Source organism: Ammodytes marinus, assembly GCF_949987685.1.
Source record: "Ammodytes marinus genome assembly, chromosome: 8".
NCBI classification, from domain to species: domain Eukaryota; kingdom Metazoa; phylum Chordata; class Actinopteri; order Uranoscopiformes; family Ammodytidae; genus Ammodytes; species Ammodytes marinus.
Window position 1 is genome coordinate 22,861,039 of NC_137212.1, and position 19,236 is coordinate 22,880,274.

Below are 19,236 nucleotides of genomic sequence, written 5' to 3' on the forward strand. Positions count from 1 at the left end.
CAATGGCTTAGGTTTGAAATCGTTTAGAATTTATTGGAAAGGAGTGAGAGACAGAGCGACAGCGAGAGAGGGAGAGGAGCGAGGGAGAGAGCGAGAGTGGCGAGAGGGGTGGAAATAAAGATCCTTTCAACGATGGAGCTTACAATGGAAAACATTGGAAATCTGCACGGCGTATCTCACTCCCATCAAACGAACGACTTAATGAACTCCCAGCACGCGCGCCAGTCGTCGGCGTCGCATCGGAACTTGGTGTCGCACGGACGGTCGGCCATGGTGTCCAGCATGGCCTCGATATTGGAGGGAGCAGGGGACTACCGCACAGACCACTCTTTGTCCGGACCCCTGCATCCGGCAATGACCATGTCATGCGACTCCGGCATGAGCCTGAGCAGCACCTACACCACGCTGACGCCGCTGCAGCACCTGCCCCCCATATCCACCGTCTCGGAGAAATTTCACCATCCACACCCACACGCTCACCATCATCCGGCGCACCAGCGACTCGCAGCCGGGAACGTCAGCGGCAGCTTCACCCTGATGCGGGACGACCGAAGCCTCGCCTCCATGGGGAACCTCTATGGCCACTACCCCAAAGACATGTCCGGCATGGGGCAATCTCTGTCCCCTCTGTCCAACGGTCTAGGCTCTTTGCACAGCTCCCAGCAGACTCTCGGTGCCTACGGTCATGGAGCTCACCTCTCCAACGACAAGATGATGTCCTCGGGGGGATTCGAGACGCATGCAGCGATGCTGTCCCGGGGCGAGGAGCACCTGGCCCGGGGTCTGGGGGGCCACGGGGCCGGGCTCATGACATCCTTGAACGGCATGCACCATCACAGCCATCCGCACTCTCACTCTCAGGCAAACGGGTCAATGCTGTCGGACCGAGACAGGCAGACGGTGGGAGGAGGGCAGGGAGCTGGGTCGGGGCAGGTGGAGGAGATAAACACCAAGGAGGTGGCGCAGCGAATAACGGCGGAGCTCAAGCGCTACAGCATCCCACAGGCCATCTTTGCTCAGAGGATCTTGTGTCGGTCCCAGGGAACTCTGTCCGACCTGCTGCGGAACCCTAAACCGTGGAGTAAACTCAAGTCTGGTCGGGAGACGTTCAGGAGGATGTGGAAGTGGCTCCAGGAGCCCGAGTTCCAGCGGATGTCGGCGCTCAGGCTTGCAGGTGAGTGAGGAGACAGCTCCCAACCTGAGTGATGTGGAGGGATCAATTAGAAGTCAATGTGGCGAGACTGTCAATAGCTGCTCAAACAGACATTACTAGAAGTTATTAGTCGATTGTATCGAGCAAAACTTCATCATGACAGTTGGGGTGTTAAATGTTGGGGGAAATCTATATTTTGATTGATGCTACAATCCATGATAGTATAAACAAACGCTTGGCAACACTGGATGTGTTATAAACAAAAGAGGGGCAAGCTTCTCTCAGACAAGGTGCAAACGTAGCCTGCACAGATGTGTTTTGTTTCTTTATGCACATACAGAGGTGTTACGCACGGACAGAGCGCTGGTGCACTCATCCCCCTTCACTCTACCTCACCCTCTCACACAAGCAAACAAAATCACACACAGTGAGACAGAGACCAAACAAAGGAAATCAAAGCAGGATGTGCCCAAAATTGATTACATATTTTAGCTACTGAATCTACAGTTTGCGATCACTGCAACTCAAATACACGGTTTTAACTCTGCACTCTTTTTTTATCAAACAAACTTGATGAAATAATCTTGCCCTCCCCTCTGTCAAAAGAAGCCCGTAGTCGCAAACAAGGATCGTCTGAGGCCTAGCCAAAGAGCCGGGGGAGCATGACCTCCTATGGATCAATATTTCAGGTCCAGGCGTCCCCTTTCAGAGTAGCACACTGATAAATGATCGATTTGGATCTGAAAGACAGAGACACAAACAGATGCGTCTTTCCCTTGTCTGTGTTGTCTCGTCTGCACTATGGAATATCTCGTCTCCAACGTTGGTATAGGGCCTGTTTATCCATCTAAGAAATTGTATTTATCGTGGTGGCTTAGGTTGCAAAAGCACGGGCTCGTTAGGGGCAAGATAACAGAAAAGACTAGACTCCCCTCTGTAAGAGGCAAACTGTGACACGAGCTAACTGTCTGTCTATTCTGTCATTCTGAATGGTTCATCTCTCCTGTCCTTTTGATTGTTTTTTTTATTGCAGAAAGTTTATCACGCCAAATGTTGTGGTTTGAACCCACATCCCCGCCCGCTTTAACAATGAGCACCTGATTAACAGGACGTAAATGAAAACGAGAGGCGTCGCAGTGTGGTTAAAAACTAGGGTTGTGTGAGTGAGAGGTCCCCTCTCATTGATGTTTGTGTATAGTCCCTGTTCAGACGTGCTACGCTTCCAAACGTCAATCAGCTCTTCTGTGTTGTATTTCAGTGAACAGTTCAATTAAGCAGATATAGTGGCATATTTTAGTTCCAGTCAATGCCCTATTGAAAAGCACTTAATGGCATGTAAATTGTTCCTTTGCGCATTTAGTGGGGTTCTGGTAAATAAAGATTTAAACACTCCACAATTGTCTCTTTAAGTGCCACTGCTGTTAAAGCTAATTGGGCTGTGGGGTTTTATATCTTCCACACCCGGCATCAGGATACCCCCGCGTCCCCCACACACCCACCCACACACACACAATCCAATTGACATGTTGGACTGGCAAAGTCCTCCTCAGTGCACACCTACTGCAAATTGCAAATTCTTATCACGTCTGGGGCAGCATAACCTATACTGTGTAGAATGTGTGTGCGTAGGTATTCCGGTTTTTGGTTGTAGAATGGAGATTATGGCTGCCCTCTTCATTTTATCCAGTGGTGATGAATGTTATTTATTACCCTATTTTAAAATACATTTATTTTACATATCCACTATGTGTTTATTTTTCTTCCTAGAATCAGCAGAATTCTCCAGTGCGTAGTGTGCATTAACCTGCTGTCACAATGGCTCTCCGTCCAGTTGGGCAAAATGACAAATGACTTGTATGTAAATGCACGGAGAAACATTTTACTTATTGCATTTAAAACCACCATTATCCTCGGTGCGCATGTGGGCTGGGAGTAGGAGTCCGAGAGGGGGGTCTGTGATGCTGAAAGTGAGGCTGGGCCATACTCGCTTGGCCACATCAATCAATAAATTCAAATTACTATTCCAAATTCATCACAGTCACACAAATCAATGCAGCTGTCCTGCTTAGCTAATGTGAAAATGCCAGTGTCTACACACACACACACACACACACACACACACACACACACACACACACACACACACACACACACACACAGATATAGGCCTGTTTGGGGGGGAATGTGTGCCCTTCACGCTTAATATCTCTCAATGCAACGAGGGCAAAGACCCACAGGCTTTCCCACCTATTGTTCTTCATGTGCAGAGCCACACCGCCTCGGCCTGCTGAAAGCTTTAACCTTTGGATGCCTTTTTGTACATTTTCTATGCGTCTTTAAGCGCATGTATTATTCGACTAGGCCTACTGTATCGATAAATGGGCAGCTTCATTGTTAAGCTACACAAGTAAGAAAGACGCGGGCAAAGTGAGGTTTGGGGAGGCGTTTAAAGATCGCATTAACGATGAAAACAATTCGTCTTTGCATCTGTGTTGAATTCCACACTCCATCTCAATGTATTTGGTCGGGTCAATACAGCCCTGATCGATAAGGATAGCCAGTGCATCTATCAATTATCCCGCCTCAGCACTCTCTCCCATTGGGCTCACCCCCGGAGCAGAGGGGGGAGGCGGGAGACGGAAAAAGTGGGAAATGGGACAGCTGTTACACGAAAAAAATAAAATGCGATTGCACACCTTTTTATTTGCTGTAATCATTGTGTGAATGCACTCTCATTAGGTTTTGGTTAGTCAAATGGGTGAAATGCACGCCTAAAACACGTCCCTCCAGACATATGCTCAACAACACAAAGCATATTATACTTCAACAAACATCCGGTATCCTATAGATCCCCCGAAAACATGTCCCGTTGCATTTCTAAGCAACCGGAGGCACACATTCCTATTCATTGGCAATTACTCTCTCTCGCCCCTACTTTCAAGTGTTTGGGATGGCGTACCATGGCATCCTTAAAAAAAGCGCAGTTGTTTTATTACCATTTGAATAGCCGGGGCACGTGTCAGGGTGCGCAGGTCAAGACCCCCAGGACACGTAGGGAAAACATTGTCAAGGATCATGGTGAATGGGAGGCCTCTATTCATGTTTCAATGGACTACACGCCGTTTACACAGGCCTAATCCTGGAGAAGCCTCCTCCACATCCACCCATCCATGTCACACATGCGCCCTTCCCAATGCCTGAATTCATTTTTCTTGGTCAATATATTTTTCTTGAGTTGGCCAGTTCTTTTCCGTATACAGACTATTGTCTCAATGGTTGACTCGGGGTGAGTTATTTTCAGGCTTTCATCTTGTGGGGTTTGCATCAAATTGCTAACAGTAGAATATTTTAGCAGACTTAAACTGGTTATGCTTGTTATAACCTATCTACGGTTTGGTTGCAAAGCATTTATTTATTTCTAAGAAGGAGCAGCACGTCGTTTATTCATTCGGATCACTTTCAAGGCGCTGTCCAGAGTGCTGAAATACGCGTCCAGCCACACTCCACAACTGCAGGATCTCCCCTACGTTTTGAGGACAGTTCAAGGTGGCGAACTGGACTTTAACCAATACATAGTTAATAGCATTCTTGTAGGCCCTAAACACCATTATTTCATCCAACAGCTTCCACCCATCGATCAATAATACAATCCACAATCGCGTCAATCACACCATCCCGCACCCACGAAGCCAACTGGGGGTTTACATTTACCTCACTTTCTGTTCACCCAGATATCCCACACATATCCCATAGCAACACAAATATTGAGGAGTGGTATTTCTGTTTTGGTCATTTAAGCCAGGATAATGGGTTTAATTGGATGGGGCATTAAGATGTGATTGACGTGGGTTAATGTACAACTGGATTGTTTTTTTGTTTTTGTGTTTTCATGAAGAGATGGCTTGATGTTAGCCTGCATGATCGATCGGTTCTTTAATAATTGATGTGTGAGAGGAAGATATAGGGGGGCAAACAGTGCAGCTGCGGTTTCTGAGCCTCGTTGTTCGTTAAGCACATCAACGTGTGCTGTAAGTACTGAGACACGCATGTATCGAGCATCCCCCTTGAAATCCTCTGGTGGGAGAGCAACAGTCATTTTCTTGAGGTTATGCCTTGAGGCTATTTTGTTTAAATCGTGGGTTCGGTGTAGCTCATACCAGATGAGATGACATCTCACGCATTGCATCATTATCTGCAACCCGGCAATAAGAGCCTGGCTGTATAGCCTATGTGGTCGTGGGTAAAGTCAATGAATCCAACTCTACATTTGCATTCATCTTCATGTTGTGAGCCGGTATGAATATTCATTATTGACTGCATTATGGGAAGTTATATTGGGATGGGAACCCTAAAAGCACCGACACATGCACCTTAAAATTAGACGTTTGTCTGGATGAGTGCAACGCAAAGCTGCAGCTGCATGAACGCATAACACAGGGAAATATCATGGCTCCAGCTACAGCCAGCATACATGTCGCCTCCCCCGTTTCTTCTCTCCTGTGTGTATGTGATCGGGATGTAGAGTGCGTCTGCGCCACATTGTTGAGGCCGATCTGGCGAGCCCTGAATCTGTATCGATTTCCATTCCCCGGCCTCTGCTTTCCATCTCTGGAACTGCGCCATGCAGCCATGCAACCCCCTCCGTTCTCCGCCATGCAACACCCTTTCCCCCATTAACAGCTCACCCTTCAAAACACACACAACAGAATGACTAATAAACGCATGCTCTCGGGCTGTGCTGTTGCAAACCTCCCCGCGTGCCTTGGTCAAAACAGTGAAATGCTGATTTTGGACATTTTTTAAAAAGGTTTAGCTTCGCTCGTTTCTTGTGATATAGAGACGGATTAACAGCACGAGACAACTTAAAGTTCACAATCAGTTAACCTCTTTCTGCTCATTATACTGTAGGCCTACATCCCACCCACACTGCTCTGACCAAGTCGACTATATTATTCAAAATAGTTGTATATTAATAGAAATCAGATTAGCTACAGAAGCAGGGGCCTGTACTCACATATTCACCCATTTCTCTTTTTAGCCACACACCCCCGCACACACACAACACACCTCGTTCCAATTCACACGGGGGGCGTGCTTAGCAATTATAAATGCAGTAGAGGTCTGGACTCTGTACAGTCTCGTATACCGTCTCTTCTATTTTAGATGATCAATTCCTACGCTACTCCGTCGCCCCCTCGCCAAACCGGATCGATAGGAGAGAATGACCTTTAAATCAAATTGCTGGCAGAGTCGACTGAATGCACGCGGCTAGCATCAAAGGGTTAATGGCACTGCGTGCATCCCCCATTTCCAGGCAGTAATACAAAGGGCCCAAGCTTAAAATAATCCTAATTAAATGTTATTATTCGTCCTGGCGTTAAATTACTGCACAAAGGGTTTTTAAAATTCGCCATGAACACTTTGTCTATGCTTGAAGATGAAACAATAATACTGTGGCTTTTGACCCCCACAATCTGTAGACGTTTACATAATAGCCGAAGCACGTGACGGTTCCAAAGAGCAGGCTGTTGTGCAATTAAAAATGTTGACCAGTCAACATCCTCAGCATTGTGTCGATTGAGTTGAAGGCTGATGTTGTAACGCCAATGTTGCCACCCACAACTGGGTCTGCTCCGTGCACCGTGCGCGATGGCTCCATATGCAAGGTGCGCGCCTGGCTCCATGTGCAAGTGTCTTTTGAGTTAATTGAGTTGTATAATCAACATAGGCTACATTATCCAAACACAGGACTGATGATCCCACCTTATTCCTCTCAGATTTTATTTTTAAATGATGGAACATTTACACAGATGTCAACACAAATGTAGGCCTATTTATTTTTTTGGTTTGTTTTTGATACCATGCGCCAGATATCCCTGCTACATCCGGGGAAAAAACGGATGAATCTTTTTTTGTGTTTTGGTGGGAAGGTGCTTATAAATCTGTGTAGAGCGGCGCTAGAAGCACCAGTGAGGCAGAAGAGTGTCCCGCACTGGCTGCTTATCGGACACCCTGACAGACCATCGGTTATTAAAGGCCCGATAATGGCTTGTTTAATGCCCAGCCGAAGAACACAAGGCAAGGACATTGTCCACGCAATTAAAGAGAAGAGAAGACATGTATCGAATTGACCACCGTAACGCTTCTAAAACAGCACGATCACATTTATCTCCTATTAGGGGTGTTAAAACATGCAATCTCTTAAGAGAAACATGGAGGCAGATTATTCCCCTCATTGCTTGTGTTTTTAAAAGATGTTCCGGCCTATAGCCATAGGCCTATTTTCCTTAGGCTATATCAAATAAAGTCGTCGTCTCGTTTAATGATATATTAAAGAGCAAACACCAGATTTTAGTGCAGGTATCTAAAATAATTTTATTTTTTTCACTCCAGTGCAGTCTGTAAAAGTGCAATAGGTTATGTTTAGGCTATTTTGATTTAACGACCAAAACTCGTACAGCAGGTGAAAAGAGTAACGTTCAAATTCGTCTGTTGACAACAAATCGCGTCTCGACCTTCTTTTTTTTAAAACCAGAGCCTACAGATGGTTTGTACGGAACATCTGTAAGTCTTTCTACAGGGTCGATCACAGCAAAACCGCAACCTCCCCCCTCCCCCCCCACACATACACACACGAGTTTATCGTACCCACAGATGCAACCCGAAACTCCGGTTGGGCAACCCCACACAGATCAACAAAGGAACAAAACGACTGTGAAATCAATTGATGAATGAATCGATGTCAGCGCATACAGCCTTTATATTCCGTGTTATTTAATATAATAAACAGCCTACGGGTGAGTCTAAAAATAATAATGTGTTTAATTTGCTGCTTACCTGAACAGACATGAAAAAGCTGAGTTTTGTTTTTTCAGCTAGTTATTTAGAATTTCTGAACGTTTAGAAAATACACTGCAAGGTGTGTGTGTGTGTGTGTGTGTGTGTGTGTGTGTGTGTGTGTGTGTGTGTGTGTGTGTGTGTGTGTGTGTGTTCGTGTATTTATCTTGACTGGTCTTAATAATGTACAGTGTCAAGAACAAATTCTAAAATTGCTATTATTCTTATTTTTCTCGCGTTAATTATTAAACAGCATTTTTTCCTTCTAATTAATGGTCAGAATTATTGCCACATAAAATAATTATAAATATTATAGGAGACTGTCCCAAAATGAATAAATACACAAAGTATCAAAGAATTGAGGAGACTTCTTTTTCTTTAAAAAAAAAACAATTTAATAGAACTATTAAGAAAAATAGAGCTTCGAGAAACATTAATCCTATATGAACCAAATAAAGCCCAATTCAGAATTCTAAACACACTGCACTTTATTTAATCTAATAGCCTATATGCTCTAGCATTGGAGGAATATAGACCGTTTAAAGGCAAATATGACACGGCTGTAAGACATATTTCAGTTGCCTGTCTCCTCATTTGATTGAGCGCAAACTGTATCGAGTTGAATCTTGAAAATTCCTGCATATTGAAAAGCTGTCTGTCTCCGTGCAGAGAGCACTCGGTATCCTCTGACTGCAGATCAGTTGGCTCATTCTCTTGCGACGAATAAGAAATTAGAAGAGGAGTGGTGACAGCTGACATTTTTATGAATGTGTTTCGAGAGATTCTGCGATGTAACTTTTCTAAATCAGTCCACTTCAACATCAGTGGTGTAAATAGAGCGGGAGGCAAACTTTGACCTAACTGACCTCACTACATCAGTCCAGTCAAGTTGGTGACAATCGTGAGGCATATCCTCACAAGAAAAAAAATTCAATATCAAGATCAAATTATCAAACGACCCTCTGACAAATGAATACAGCCTAAAGAACTCCTGCATGGCTCCGGTTTCACATCCGCTTGAACCCCAGACAGACGTGCGGGACTATAGGCCGGCAACAGAGGTCTCACCACACCAAATCCAAAAGAGGCAGAGGTTATTTCTTTGAATGCCAATTAATTGTAATGCAGTGTTCATGAAGCAAATTTAATATCAAAGCATTGATTATTTATTGACATTTTTTTTAGAAAAAATTAATGTTTTGAAGCCAATTATGATTTTTTATTTTAATTAAGAATATCATGCACACACAGCCAGTTTAGATTATATTCGAGCACAATTCGCCTACATTTCTCAAAGCAAAGACACTAAAATGAATTCACAAATAACAGACATACACACACACTCACACAGCGGGCCCCACACCTGTTGTTAGTGGGGCCGCCCGCCCCTCTACAAAATAAAGCATCATGATCATTACCGCTATATCACGCATAACTGGTCAAAGCAATTATGAATGAAATCAATGATAAACGCGGATAAGAGTATCACCCGAACAATGGAGCCACTCATATACAAACACGTGGCACATGCAGACCAAGGCTGCTATTAAACTGGCAAAATAATATTAATAATACTGCAGGTTCAAAATTCAGTCATACGGTTCTCTGACTGGCTCAGTGCATTTAATTATCTAAAACCTCATAAGGAGCGTGATCATCGCAGGCAGCAGCCTTTACGGATTATTGATTTTTCCCCTTCTTTTTAGCACTATGCAATTTCTCAGGTTTACCACTGGGTTACTAATAACACGTAGGTGTGGAAGCTGAATAAAATGATATTTCTCAGTTGCATTTTGTGTAGCTCAAAGAAAATGTCAAGACAATTTTGATATAGGCCTACATTTCTCAAAAAGAAACAATTTCATATTGTGTTTTTGGTAACACTTTACAATAAGGTACACAAAAAAAGAGTAGTTACCCTTTTAAAAAGGGTAGTTTACCTTTTAAAAAGGTTAGTTTACCTTTTAAAAAGGTTAGTTACCCTTTTAAAAAGGGTAGTTTACCTTTTAAAAAGGTAAACCTACTCTTTTTTTGTGTACCTTATTGTAAAGTGTTACCGTGTTTTTGATAACTTTCTTTTTTCATTCGTAATCTTTTTTTCATGCATTTCTGTGTCATAGGCTACAGATGACGATGCAGCAAAATAAACACGGAAATATATAAACAAATTAAAAAGGGAAAAAGTGAAATGTTACAGGCAGACAGCTGAGCCGCGGGACTGAGGCTGCATAGGGATGTGGGCGAAGGTGTAACTGAGTTCAGGTGGAGTGTTATCGAAGTGCGGGAGAAGAAAAAATGCCTCGCAGCTGAGTCGCGCGAGAAGAAAAAAACTAAACAAAAACAAATGGTGTCGCTTTATCAGTATATTAACACCAATTCTCACTCATTACATTAAGGAGTATCGAGCTGGAAGTGTTTTGGCCTAAAGAGAAAGAGAGGGAGAGAGAGAGGGAGGGAGAGAGAGAGAGAGAGAGCTTGGCACTGCCCTGCAGCCAGAATCAAATAAATGCCAGAGCGAACAGAGAGAGGGCCGTGCCGATATACACGCTGCAATCAATCTTTAGGGCAACGGCCCATGCGAAACAGCAGCAGAGATGTTACTTAATAAAGCGACTGAAGCCTAAACATCAAATTGCCCAATCATGCTTCTTACAACCTCGAGACGAGTGCAACTACAATTAAACTGGCCCTGCATAGATTATTAGTGAGGACAGGATTGCTTTCCAACAATAAACGGGCTGCATTGTGTATGCGTAAACGCGTCGAACCGTAGCCGATATACATGTTTATAGGTGCATTAATTGAATTGGCAAGCGTTAACCCGGCGTGCTTTACGGGAGCGCATATCAGAAGCCAGTGGTGAGACTGGACAGTGAAGAGTAGTATGGCAGTCATTTCGGATGCATATGTGCAAACGCGGTTTCATAAAACACCAAGGCACGATACTGGGCCGTTTGACTTTCTCATTATGAGCAGGAGGGCAGCGATGATCAATACATGATTAATGCTGCACACACGATGGACTCACATCTGCAGGGGCAGAGCTTGGGGGAGGCCCGGGACAGCTGTGAAAACGCGTGTAAAAACCAGGTGATGACCATTTATTCATTTTCAAACCCCAACCCTCTCGGATTTGAGTTCGCATATAGAAAACCTGGATCATCACGCCTTCCACGGGGTGTTCTCGCGTTTCCTCTCCCTTCATGAATCTCCTCCCCCCCAAACACACACACACCCCCTCCGAGGCATAATTAATTGGACGAAGTGAATTTCACACACGAATTATTCACGAATCTATCGATCGATATCGAACACCCAGGGCCTTTCTCTTAACCTCGCTTGGTTTGTCGTGAAGCAAAGAATATTAATGTCATCAGTGGGAGAGAACGAGTGTATAGGTCTTAAAGTTACACCGCCTCAACCCGAGCAGAAAGGAGAAGTTCAAGAATCACTCTGAGGAATTTGATAGTTTTCAGAAAAAAATAGAAAAAACTAGGCCTATAGCCTAGTTTCATGGGGCCCCAGCATTGACATTCGTGAAGATTAAGGGGATTCTGCTTTGTATTCATAATAGAACCATTTTATAACAAATATTTTTTTTATTAAACAGTCACCTGTGAGCACGTGCTAGGACAATGGGCTACAGCTCGGGGTGACCATGTCTTTGTTAATCAGTCTGTTTGTGAGGGATTCATTCAAAGTAGGTCAGCTCCCGCTCACGGCTCCATAGTAGGCTACAATTAGGCGAGTATCCTTATATAAATCACAATTCTCTCTGTCCGTGCAGCAGCAGTAGCAACAGCAGCGGGGAGTGCACCTCAGAAAAACACTCAACACCATAGCCTGATTTTTTTCTGCTCTTGTCCGGTTGCCCTTTGTGCATGAGTTTATGTCCGTCTCTCTGTGCCTCGGTGCCTACTGTAGCTCTAAAAGCCGCAATGATCGATTTCACCCTCCCCCCTCCCCACCCCCCCTGTTCTACGCTGAGCTTGGTTCAGTAATCAGGGCCCCTTCCTCACCGATCGATCGATATTGATTACTAAATCCAGCGCCTGTAGCAAAGGCAGCGCACTATGGCGCCCCGTGCAAGCCGGGCCATGGCGAGAGCGACACCTTCCGACCGGGGAGGCACAAAGCAAGCGGTCGATGAGGTGGCAGGACGTGACTCGCCAGTAGTGAGAGGTGGAGGCAGACGCTGGGGCCTGTGTCAACTTGTTGTGGAGGCACTAAGACAGAAGCACTCCTACCCCATGGGTCACTTTTAATGTGCTTCTTGCACTTATGGATATGAACTCAGATTTAAAGAGAATAAAAGGCCTTACAAATTGTAGCCTAATCACAAAACACTGAACAACTGCTAATTTTCAAAACATTTACCCCACAGAGTTCTTGGCTTCTTAAAACAAATCCATTCATAGATTTTTTTTTGAAGATTCCCCTTTCTGTAACTGCAGAAATCCATGTTGATTTCACAGCCTGTGAATACACACAGCCGCAGCGTGGATAAAACAAGTAAAGTAAAACCAAATGGCGCTACATATTCAATTGATTAATTTTCATTGCAAGATAAATTAAATGGGGGGAAAAAAAGACAAAGGCGACCTCAATTGAAACATTTCAAATTGTTAAGTACATGGCCAGTGTGTGTGTGTGTGTGTGTGTGTGTGTGTGTGTGTGTGTGTGTGTGTGTGTGTGTGTGTGTGTGTGTGTGTGTGTGTGTGTGTGTGTTACAACATGCATACCTGTGCAATATCATAGATGACCACATCTGGGCACATCACAGAAGAAAAAGGTCACATGCTGGAGTGGAGACCAACCACAAGCTGCATAAAATAAATGAAAAATCAGTGTGGACTTCAATAGTGCAACCGCAATAAATCTATATTGAAAACTGTCTTACTAAAGCAAGAAAAACAGAGGAAGTTGTTCTATGCTATCTATCTATCTATCTATCTATCTATCTATCTATCTATCTATCTATCTATCTATCTATCTATCTATCTATCTATCTATCTATCTATCTATCTATCTAGATTGGATTACATATTTGTTTTATTGGATAAGTATAAGTATTTAGTACTTTCACCCTTTAAAGGAATCCACAATTTTCCACATCATTCCAGCACTGCATCCCAGAGATTTCCTCTTTCTTTCCAATGTTCCCAAAGATGTTCAGAGAGGTGGTTGAGTTCTGTCTGTGGAGGCAAAGCAGTGCATGTCAGCACTACTTGCTGATCCTTTCAGCTGTCTTTAAAACAGGCCTGGTACATAGAGAGCTTCTCCAAATGTTTCGGCTCACTGTCCTGCTGGGAAACCAATCCTCCCTCACACAATGTCAAAGCCAGAGGAGGAAATAAATGTATTTTTAATATACTATCTATGGTCTTCACTGAGTGCCAGCAGTAGCTAGTATTTGGCCCCGCGGGGAGCCGACGGAGAGCAAGTCCCCTCAATGTGGCATAAGTAGACCATATTTGCATGTGGAGGATTCCTAAATAGCTTTTGCTCACGTTCAGCTCTGTGATTGCAACCGTAAAGTTAAAACTGTGATTTGTGAACAAGATTTTTTTTAAGTCTGAAATGTTGATATAATTTGATGCATGACAAATGTGGCTGTTTGTTGAAAAAATGGGGTAATAATTACAGTTCCGCCATCAAGGCCGGACATTTCAAACCATCATATGAATATTACTATGTTTTATCAGCTCAGCTGGTTTTGTTTATTAGATGCAGAAGTTGCTGTTTTTTTTGTAAGGATGTCAGCCCACTTTAGGTGACTATACCAACTCATCTGTGTATAATGTTTCCTTTGCAATGCAGCATTGTAAACAACATTCAGCTGGACTTCAGGTTGGTGATGGGATAGATTTTATTTGAGATCAGAAAGTTTAATTGTCCAATTTAATGAATCTCCTCAGACACTAGCAGGGTAAACTGCTAAAACACGATTAGACTTTTATCAATGACAAAAATGCCATAATGGTAACAATGCTTGCATTATATTAAATATATGATAATATCATTTAACAAGTCTTTGTCTTATAAGTACTTAGAAAAACTATTCACACCATATATTGGAGGAGCACACAATAGTTGAATGTTCGGCGTGTTGTTGTTTATGAAGTGCTTGTTATGTCATTATTTTTAAAGCAGCTTTCTCAAATAAAAAGACATAACATGTGATTTTAGTCAATTGACGCCTCATTACTCGCTTGTCCTTTAACAACTGACCTCAGGTCCAAATGAGAAAACGACATCGACATCGTCGTCCCTGTCCGCCTCATCGCCATGACTACACCGAATCCTATAATAAATCAAAGCATTACATATGATGATATACATACTGCACTTACAAGCATGCATTTAGACAAATTTGTATGTGTGCAGTTGTGTGATATATATAGCTGCAGTGTTGATGTGAAATATGAATATGATGGATGGGCCTGTATGCAGGTTAGACATCTGTAGTAAACAGATTGGACTGCAATGGCTGATCAATGGGCTCTGTTCCACAGTAATTAGACACACAGCGCCACTGCTTGGCTCCAGCCACTTCAGCATAATCACCCCCTTCCCCAACACACACACACACACACATTCAAACGCTCATGCGCACACGCTGGTGGTACATGAGAGAAAAACATTCTGTCCTTAAATGCATCAAGACACACACAGACACAGCGTGAGAGTGAGACATTATTGAAGGCGAGTATGAAAGTATCAGACAATACCGATGGCAGCAGGAGGAGAACCCCACGGGGATGGCATCTTTCTCTCTCCAATTTGCTCTCGTTTTTATTGAGACGGTAGGGAAGCTGAGAGGGACACACAGTCCTTTCTGGCAGGATTTCGATCCTCAGTCAGCAGGGGAACATGTGGCTGCAGAGGTGGTGCCTTAACCTTCCACACACACACACACACACACACACACACACACACACACACAGTCTCTGAGGAGCCTTTCTGCTCCTTTTCACTCTGCACCTGTCTGCTGCTTTCCACCCGTCTCCGACAAATACTCTGAGTTACAGCACACTTACCCGAAATACAACATTCTATTAACTATTAATTTCTGTGTTGGCTGCCTGCAACCCACACCACCCTCCTCTGACACCCCCCCCCCCCCCCCCCAATCCCAAATGTAAAGGTAGTACACGGGTGTGTTTTCTTTTGAAAATTGCTCTGCGTATGTGAAGGGGCTCGTAGCACCTCTCTAGTGTTTGTGTTGGGGGGGGGGCAGTCGGTTATAAATACCCTCTCTCAGAGCTCAATGGAGTGGGCTCCAGTGGGTTCTGTTTGAAGTAGCAGACTGTAGACCTGCTGGGGGGGATTCTGACCTCAGTCCCTACAGAGAACCCCCCAATTCCTACAGCAAAGACGGTCAATATCTCTCTTTCTCCTTAACTCGCCCCCACCCTCCCTCCTCTTCTAAGCTCCTCTCTTAGGCTCTCAAACACACACACACACGCACGCGCACACACACACACACACACACACACACACACACACACACACACACACACACACACACACACACACACACACACACACACACACACTTTGTCTTATTCCTCCACCTTTTCTTTTCTTTTCTCTCCAACCTTTTCTTTCCATGCGTCTGCCCCTCCTCTGTCGCTCATTTCCACACACTTGCACACACAAAATGCTTACTTTTGTGCAACAGTCACTCAGTCCCCCATTGCGACTCAAACTGCATTAATATTGAATCAAACAGCAGTGTCTCCAGCTAGCAGGCAACAGCCAGCCCCCCTAGCCCCCCCCCCCTCCCCCCACACCTTCTCACCCCATCTTTCTCTCACCGCAGGCTGGCTCCCTGTCTGCACTCTGCAGGATGGAAGGAATATTCCCACTGGGCAGGAGGCATGGATTAGCTTTAAATCAACTTTAATATGGCAATAGAGAGATGGAGTAGTAGAATTACTGCTGGTGTATAAACTGTTTTTTTTAATTATATGGTTTTAAGTATTGGCTAATGATACATTTAGTAACTTTACTTCCCTCCACCTTCTGTCTCTTCATTATTTTAAATAATGACCATAATCACTTTTGTATATTTACCTTGCTTTGTGTTCTCTTTCTCCCTCATTGCCTCCCACTCTCATCCCCATCCCTCCCACCGCTGCCATCCACACCAAGCCTGCAAGCGCAAAGAACAGGAGCAACACAAGGACCGCAACACGGCGCCCAAGAAGCAGCGGCTGGTCTTCACTGACCTGCAGCGCCGCACCCTCATCGCCATCTTCAAGGAGAACAAGCGTCCCTCCAAGGAGATGCAGATCACCATCTCCCAGCAGCTCGGCCTGGAGCTCAGCACCGTCAGCAACTTCTTCATGAACGCGCGGCGCCGCTGCGTAGACCGCTGGCACGACGACCACGGTGCCAGCCCCGGGCAGCCGGGCACATCCGCCACCACCTTCTCCAAGGCCTGAGAGCAAGAGAGGACCTTCAGAAGGGCCAGGGAAAGCAGGTTGGGGGAAAAAAAACAGGCAACATGGGAGAATTGGCTGTGAACACCTGTCTATAACAACCCACCTATACACCTGGCCCCCCGGACCGTCTGAATGTGTCCTCTGGCCCCCCCGAGAAATCTTTTGTGCCATGCAATCATCTTTTTTCGTCAGTCAGAATTTTTCAAGCTCTCACCTGAAACCAAAAATAATTTAAAAAGGTGAAATTGTCAGGTCCACTCTGTATTACTAACATGAGGACAATCATTGATTCTGTCTTTTTTTTTTTTTTAAGAAAATCTTTTTTAATTGCATCCGACAAAGTAAAGAGAAACCAAAGAATTTATGTTTTTGTTGGGACGGTACCAGACATATGCCGGCCTCCTTCACCACCCAAGTAGCCACTGATTCTGCTTTTTGCTCCCTAAACTCACCTCCTTTGTGTCTGCCTCTCTAGTCTCTCTCTCATCCCCTCTACACCCGGCACACAGAAGCAACAAGGGCGAAAGAACGGCAATAAATCTGACAACAGAACAGCACATAGCCTTATTATCCAAGCCCCCATCCTGCAAACACAAGGCTGTCATAAAGAAAAAACAACGCAGCCTATGAAAAAAACAACAACTAGGCTTTCCACTTCTCCTGCTTCTACCTCCCCCCTCCTCCTGTAGTCTCCTTCATTCCTTGGCCAAAGGTATTCCCTGATGGCCAGCCATTTCAGAGAGCAGCTCAGCCTGATCATACGGCAAACTAATGAATTGAAAAATTAATCGATGCGGACAGAGAGAGAGAGCTGGGCCTTGACCCCTCCTGAAGGTGAAACTCAAGATGCTCGGCTAGTAGAGATACTCAGGTCTTCCAGGCCCAGGTCTATATATATTTTTTTGTTGCACAGATGTTGGGAGGCCTGTAGGGAGACGTGTCCTTGTTACTCTTTTAGCCTGAGCCCTAGAGTTTGTGTTTCTCCGTTGGTCAGAGGAGAGGAGTGGCAATGTCTGGACATGCTCTTTGTTCTGCTGGGAGCTTTTCCTCTGATCAATAACTGAGAAACCAAGCGACGACAACAACGCTCGGGCATCCAGCCAACTACATTACAGCTGCATATGAAAAGCAGAATGTAAGAGGAGCACATGGAACCCACTGGAGATTGGGACACAAAGGCTTCATAGCAGCAGCAGCAGCAGAAACAGCAGCACACCTCTCCCTCCCTTCCCCACTCCGGCCAGTGCTGAAAGGGCAACAGTGCCCCCTGCTGTCGATAGCAGAGACCTGTATCCAGCAGACCAACAGGGGCTCAGAGCAGGAGGAGAGAGGGAGGGGAAGGAGCCACTAGATGCTGAGGAGAAGTCATGGCACAACACATTCAGGCCCTCACAGCTCTTTGAAGGCAGATCAATAGCTAACCATTATCCTATTGTTGTTCCTCATCCAACCAGCGCTGGTGAAGCCGGAGGAGGGGGGATGGTTGAAACTGGATGCTGAAAACGCAGGGATTTATTTAGCCAATCCAAATCTTTAAAAAAAAAAATATCCCCAAAATAAGAGAAGAGAAATTACACAAAAGTACAACATAGTGAAAAGTAAAAGAAATGCGTACTGCTGAGACAGACACATTTAGGTGCAGCGGAGGTTTTATTTGCATTATTTTGGGAGGCTTCATATTTTGTTAAATAATTTTTTCCCCATCCCATCTGTTTGCAAAGAAAACGCTCTGAACAGATGTAATTCAAACCAAATCTCCTGGTTATTCCTACACAAGGGTTATCAGTAGCTATCCCAGAGCCAACCACCACACTCAGCTGTCAAAATGCTACAATAATTAGTGCCAATGCTTACTGCCTTAATGCGAATCAAAGAATATGGTACTAGGGTTCACACACAGCTACAGTACGCCCCACTGATGACGGGCGGTGTGTGCCATAGCAACCAACAATCAGCTTTTAACTGAATTAAAATATACTTTTTTAGTAAAAAAATGGAAAAAATAAAGAATCAGATTTTAAGGCATACAATAACCAAACCTCAAATGACAAAGATACCACACATACTGTTATGTGTTACAGATACAAAGGAAAATGTCTCCAACACATAACTGGACACATTTTTTTTGAAGCAGAAGATAAATCTTTCATTCTATCTTTGGTTCTCTACCTCCACTGTCCCTCTAAACCCTCCCCATTACCCCCCTCTCTTTCTCTCTTCTTCTCTATATTGATGCGGGTATTTAATTAGTACCATAGACACAAAGTTTCTATTTCTTGTTACTATTGTGCTCTGTTGTGCATACGTAAGGCACCTTGTTGATAAATCAAAAACAAAAAAGAAAGGACTTTTTAAAAGGAAAAAAAAGAGGGATGCAAGGACCGAGGCCAATGAAGGATGTATTTTTTTTATTTTTTTGCATTCTATGTGAATATAGACTCGGAAGAGACATTTCCCATGAGAAAGAGAGAAAAAAGAAGAAGTGAGCTTCTGATGAGAAGAATAAATGAAGGACACTCTCTCTCTGCTTGGCAACTCATGTCAGAACTGTGGTACTCTCAGCCCCCTTTAAGCTGAGCCCCAAGATTGGGGTAAAATGGAGGGGGACAAAACATGACCTCCAAATGTCCTGGCTGATTCAGTGTGTTCTATTGGAGGGTGGGTGGGGCTGAAGCTCGGGACTCAATAGTTATCTGTATGGTCTTAAGATGCAACTGTAGCATTTCCAACAATGTAGTCAGATTAGCGGTGCAGATTAGATAAGAGATGGTCATTGTAGAGGATGTTGATTGAGAG

The 19,236-nt window shown here is 44.3% G+C and overlaps 2 protein-coding genes across 2 annotated transcripts in view; one reads left to right on the forward strand and one right to left on the reverse strand.

The window, feature by feature from the left end:
- Nucleotides 1–132: 132 nt before the first annotated feature.
- On the forward strand, nucleotides 133–16,440 carry onecut3a (one cut homeobox 3a; the record flags this gene model as incomplete). The annotated part of the gene is made up of 2 exons (XM_080032026.1): nucleotides 133–1,174; nucleotides 16,100–16,440. The coding sequence occupies 2 exons, from the start codon at nucleotides 133–135 to the stop codon at nucleotides 16,438–16,440; spliced, it is 1,383 nt and encodes a 460-aa protein (XP_079888152.1).
- Nucleotides 16,441–16,628: 188 nt separating this feature from the next.
- atp8b3 (ATPase phospholipid transporting 8B3) overlaps nucleotides 16,629–19,236 on the reverse strand; it is a gene marked incomplete at both ends in the record, with an annotated part of 37,899 nt that continues 35,291 nt past the window's right edge. The window contains 2 exons of the mRNA XM_080032845.1: nucleotides 16,629–16,654; nucleotides 17,657–17,794. Coding sequence (XP_079888971.1) covers nucleotides 16,629–16,654; nucleotides 17,657–17,794 — 164 coding nt within the window. The remainder of the gene's footprint in view (nucleotides 16,655–17,656; nucleotides 17,795–19,236) is intronic.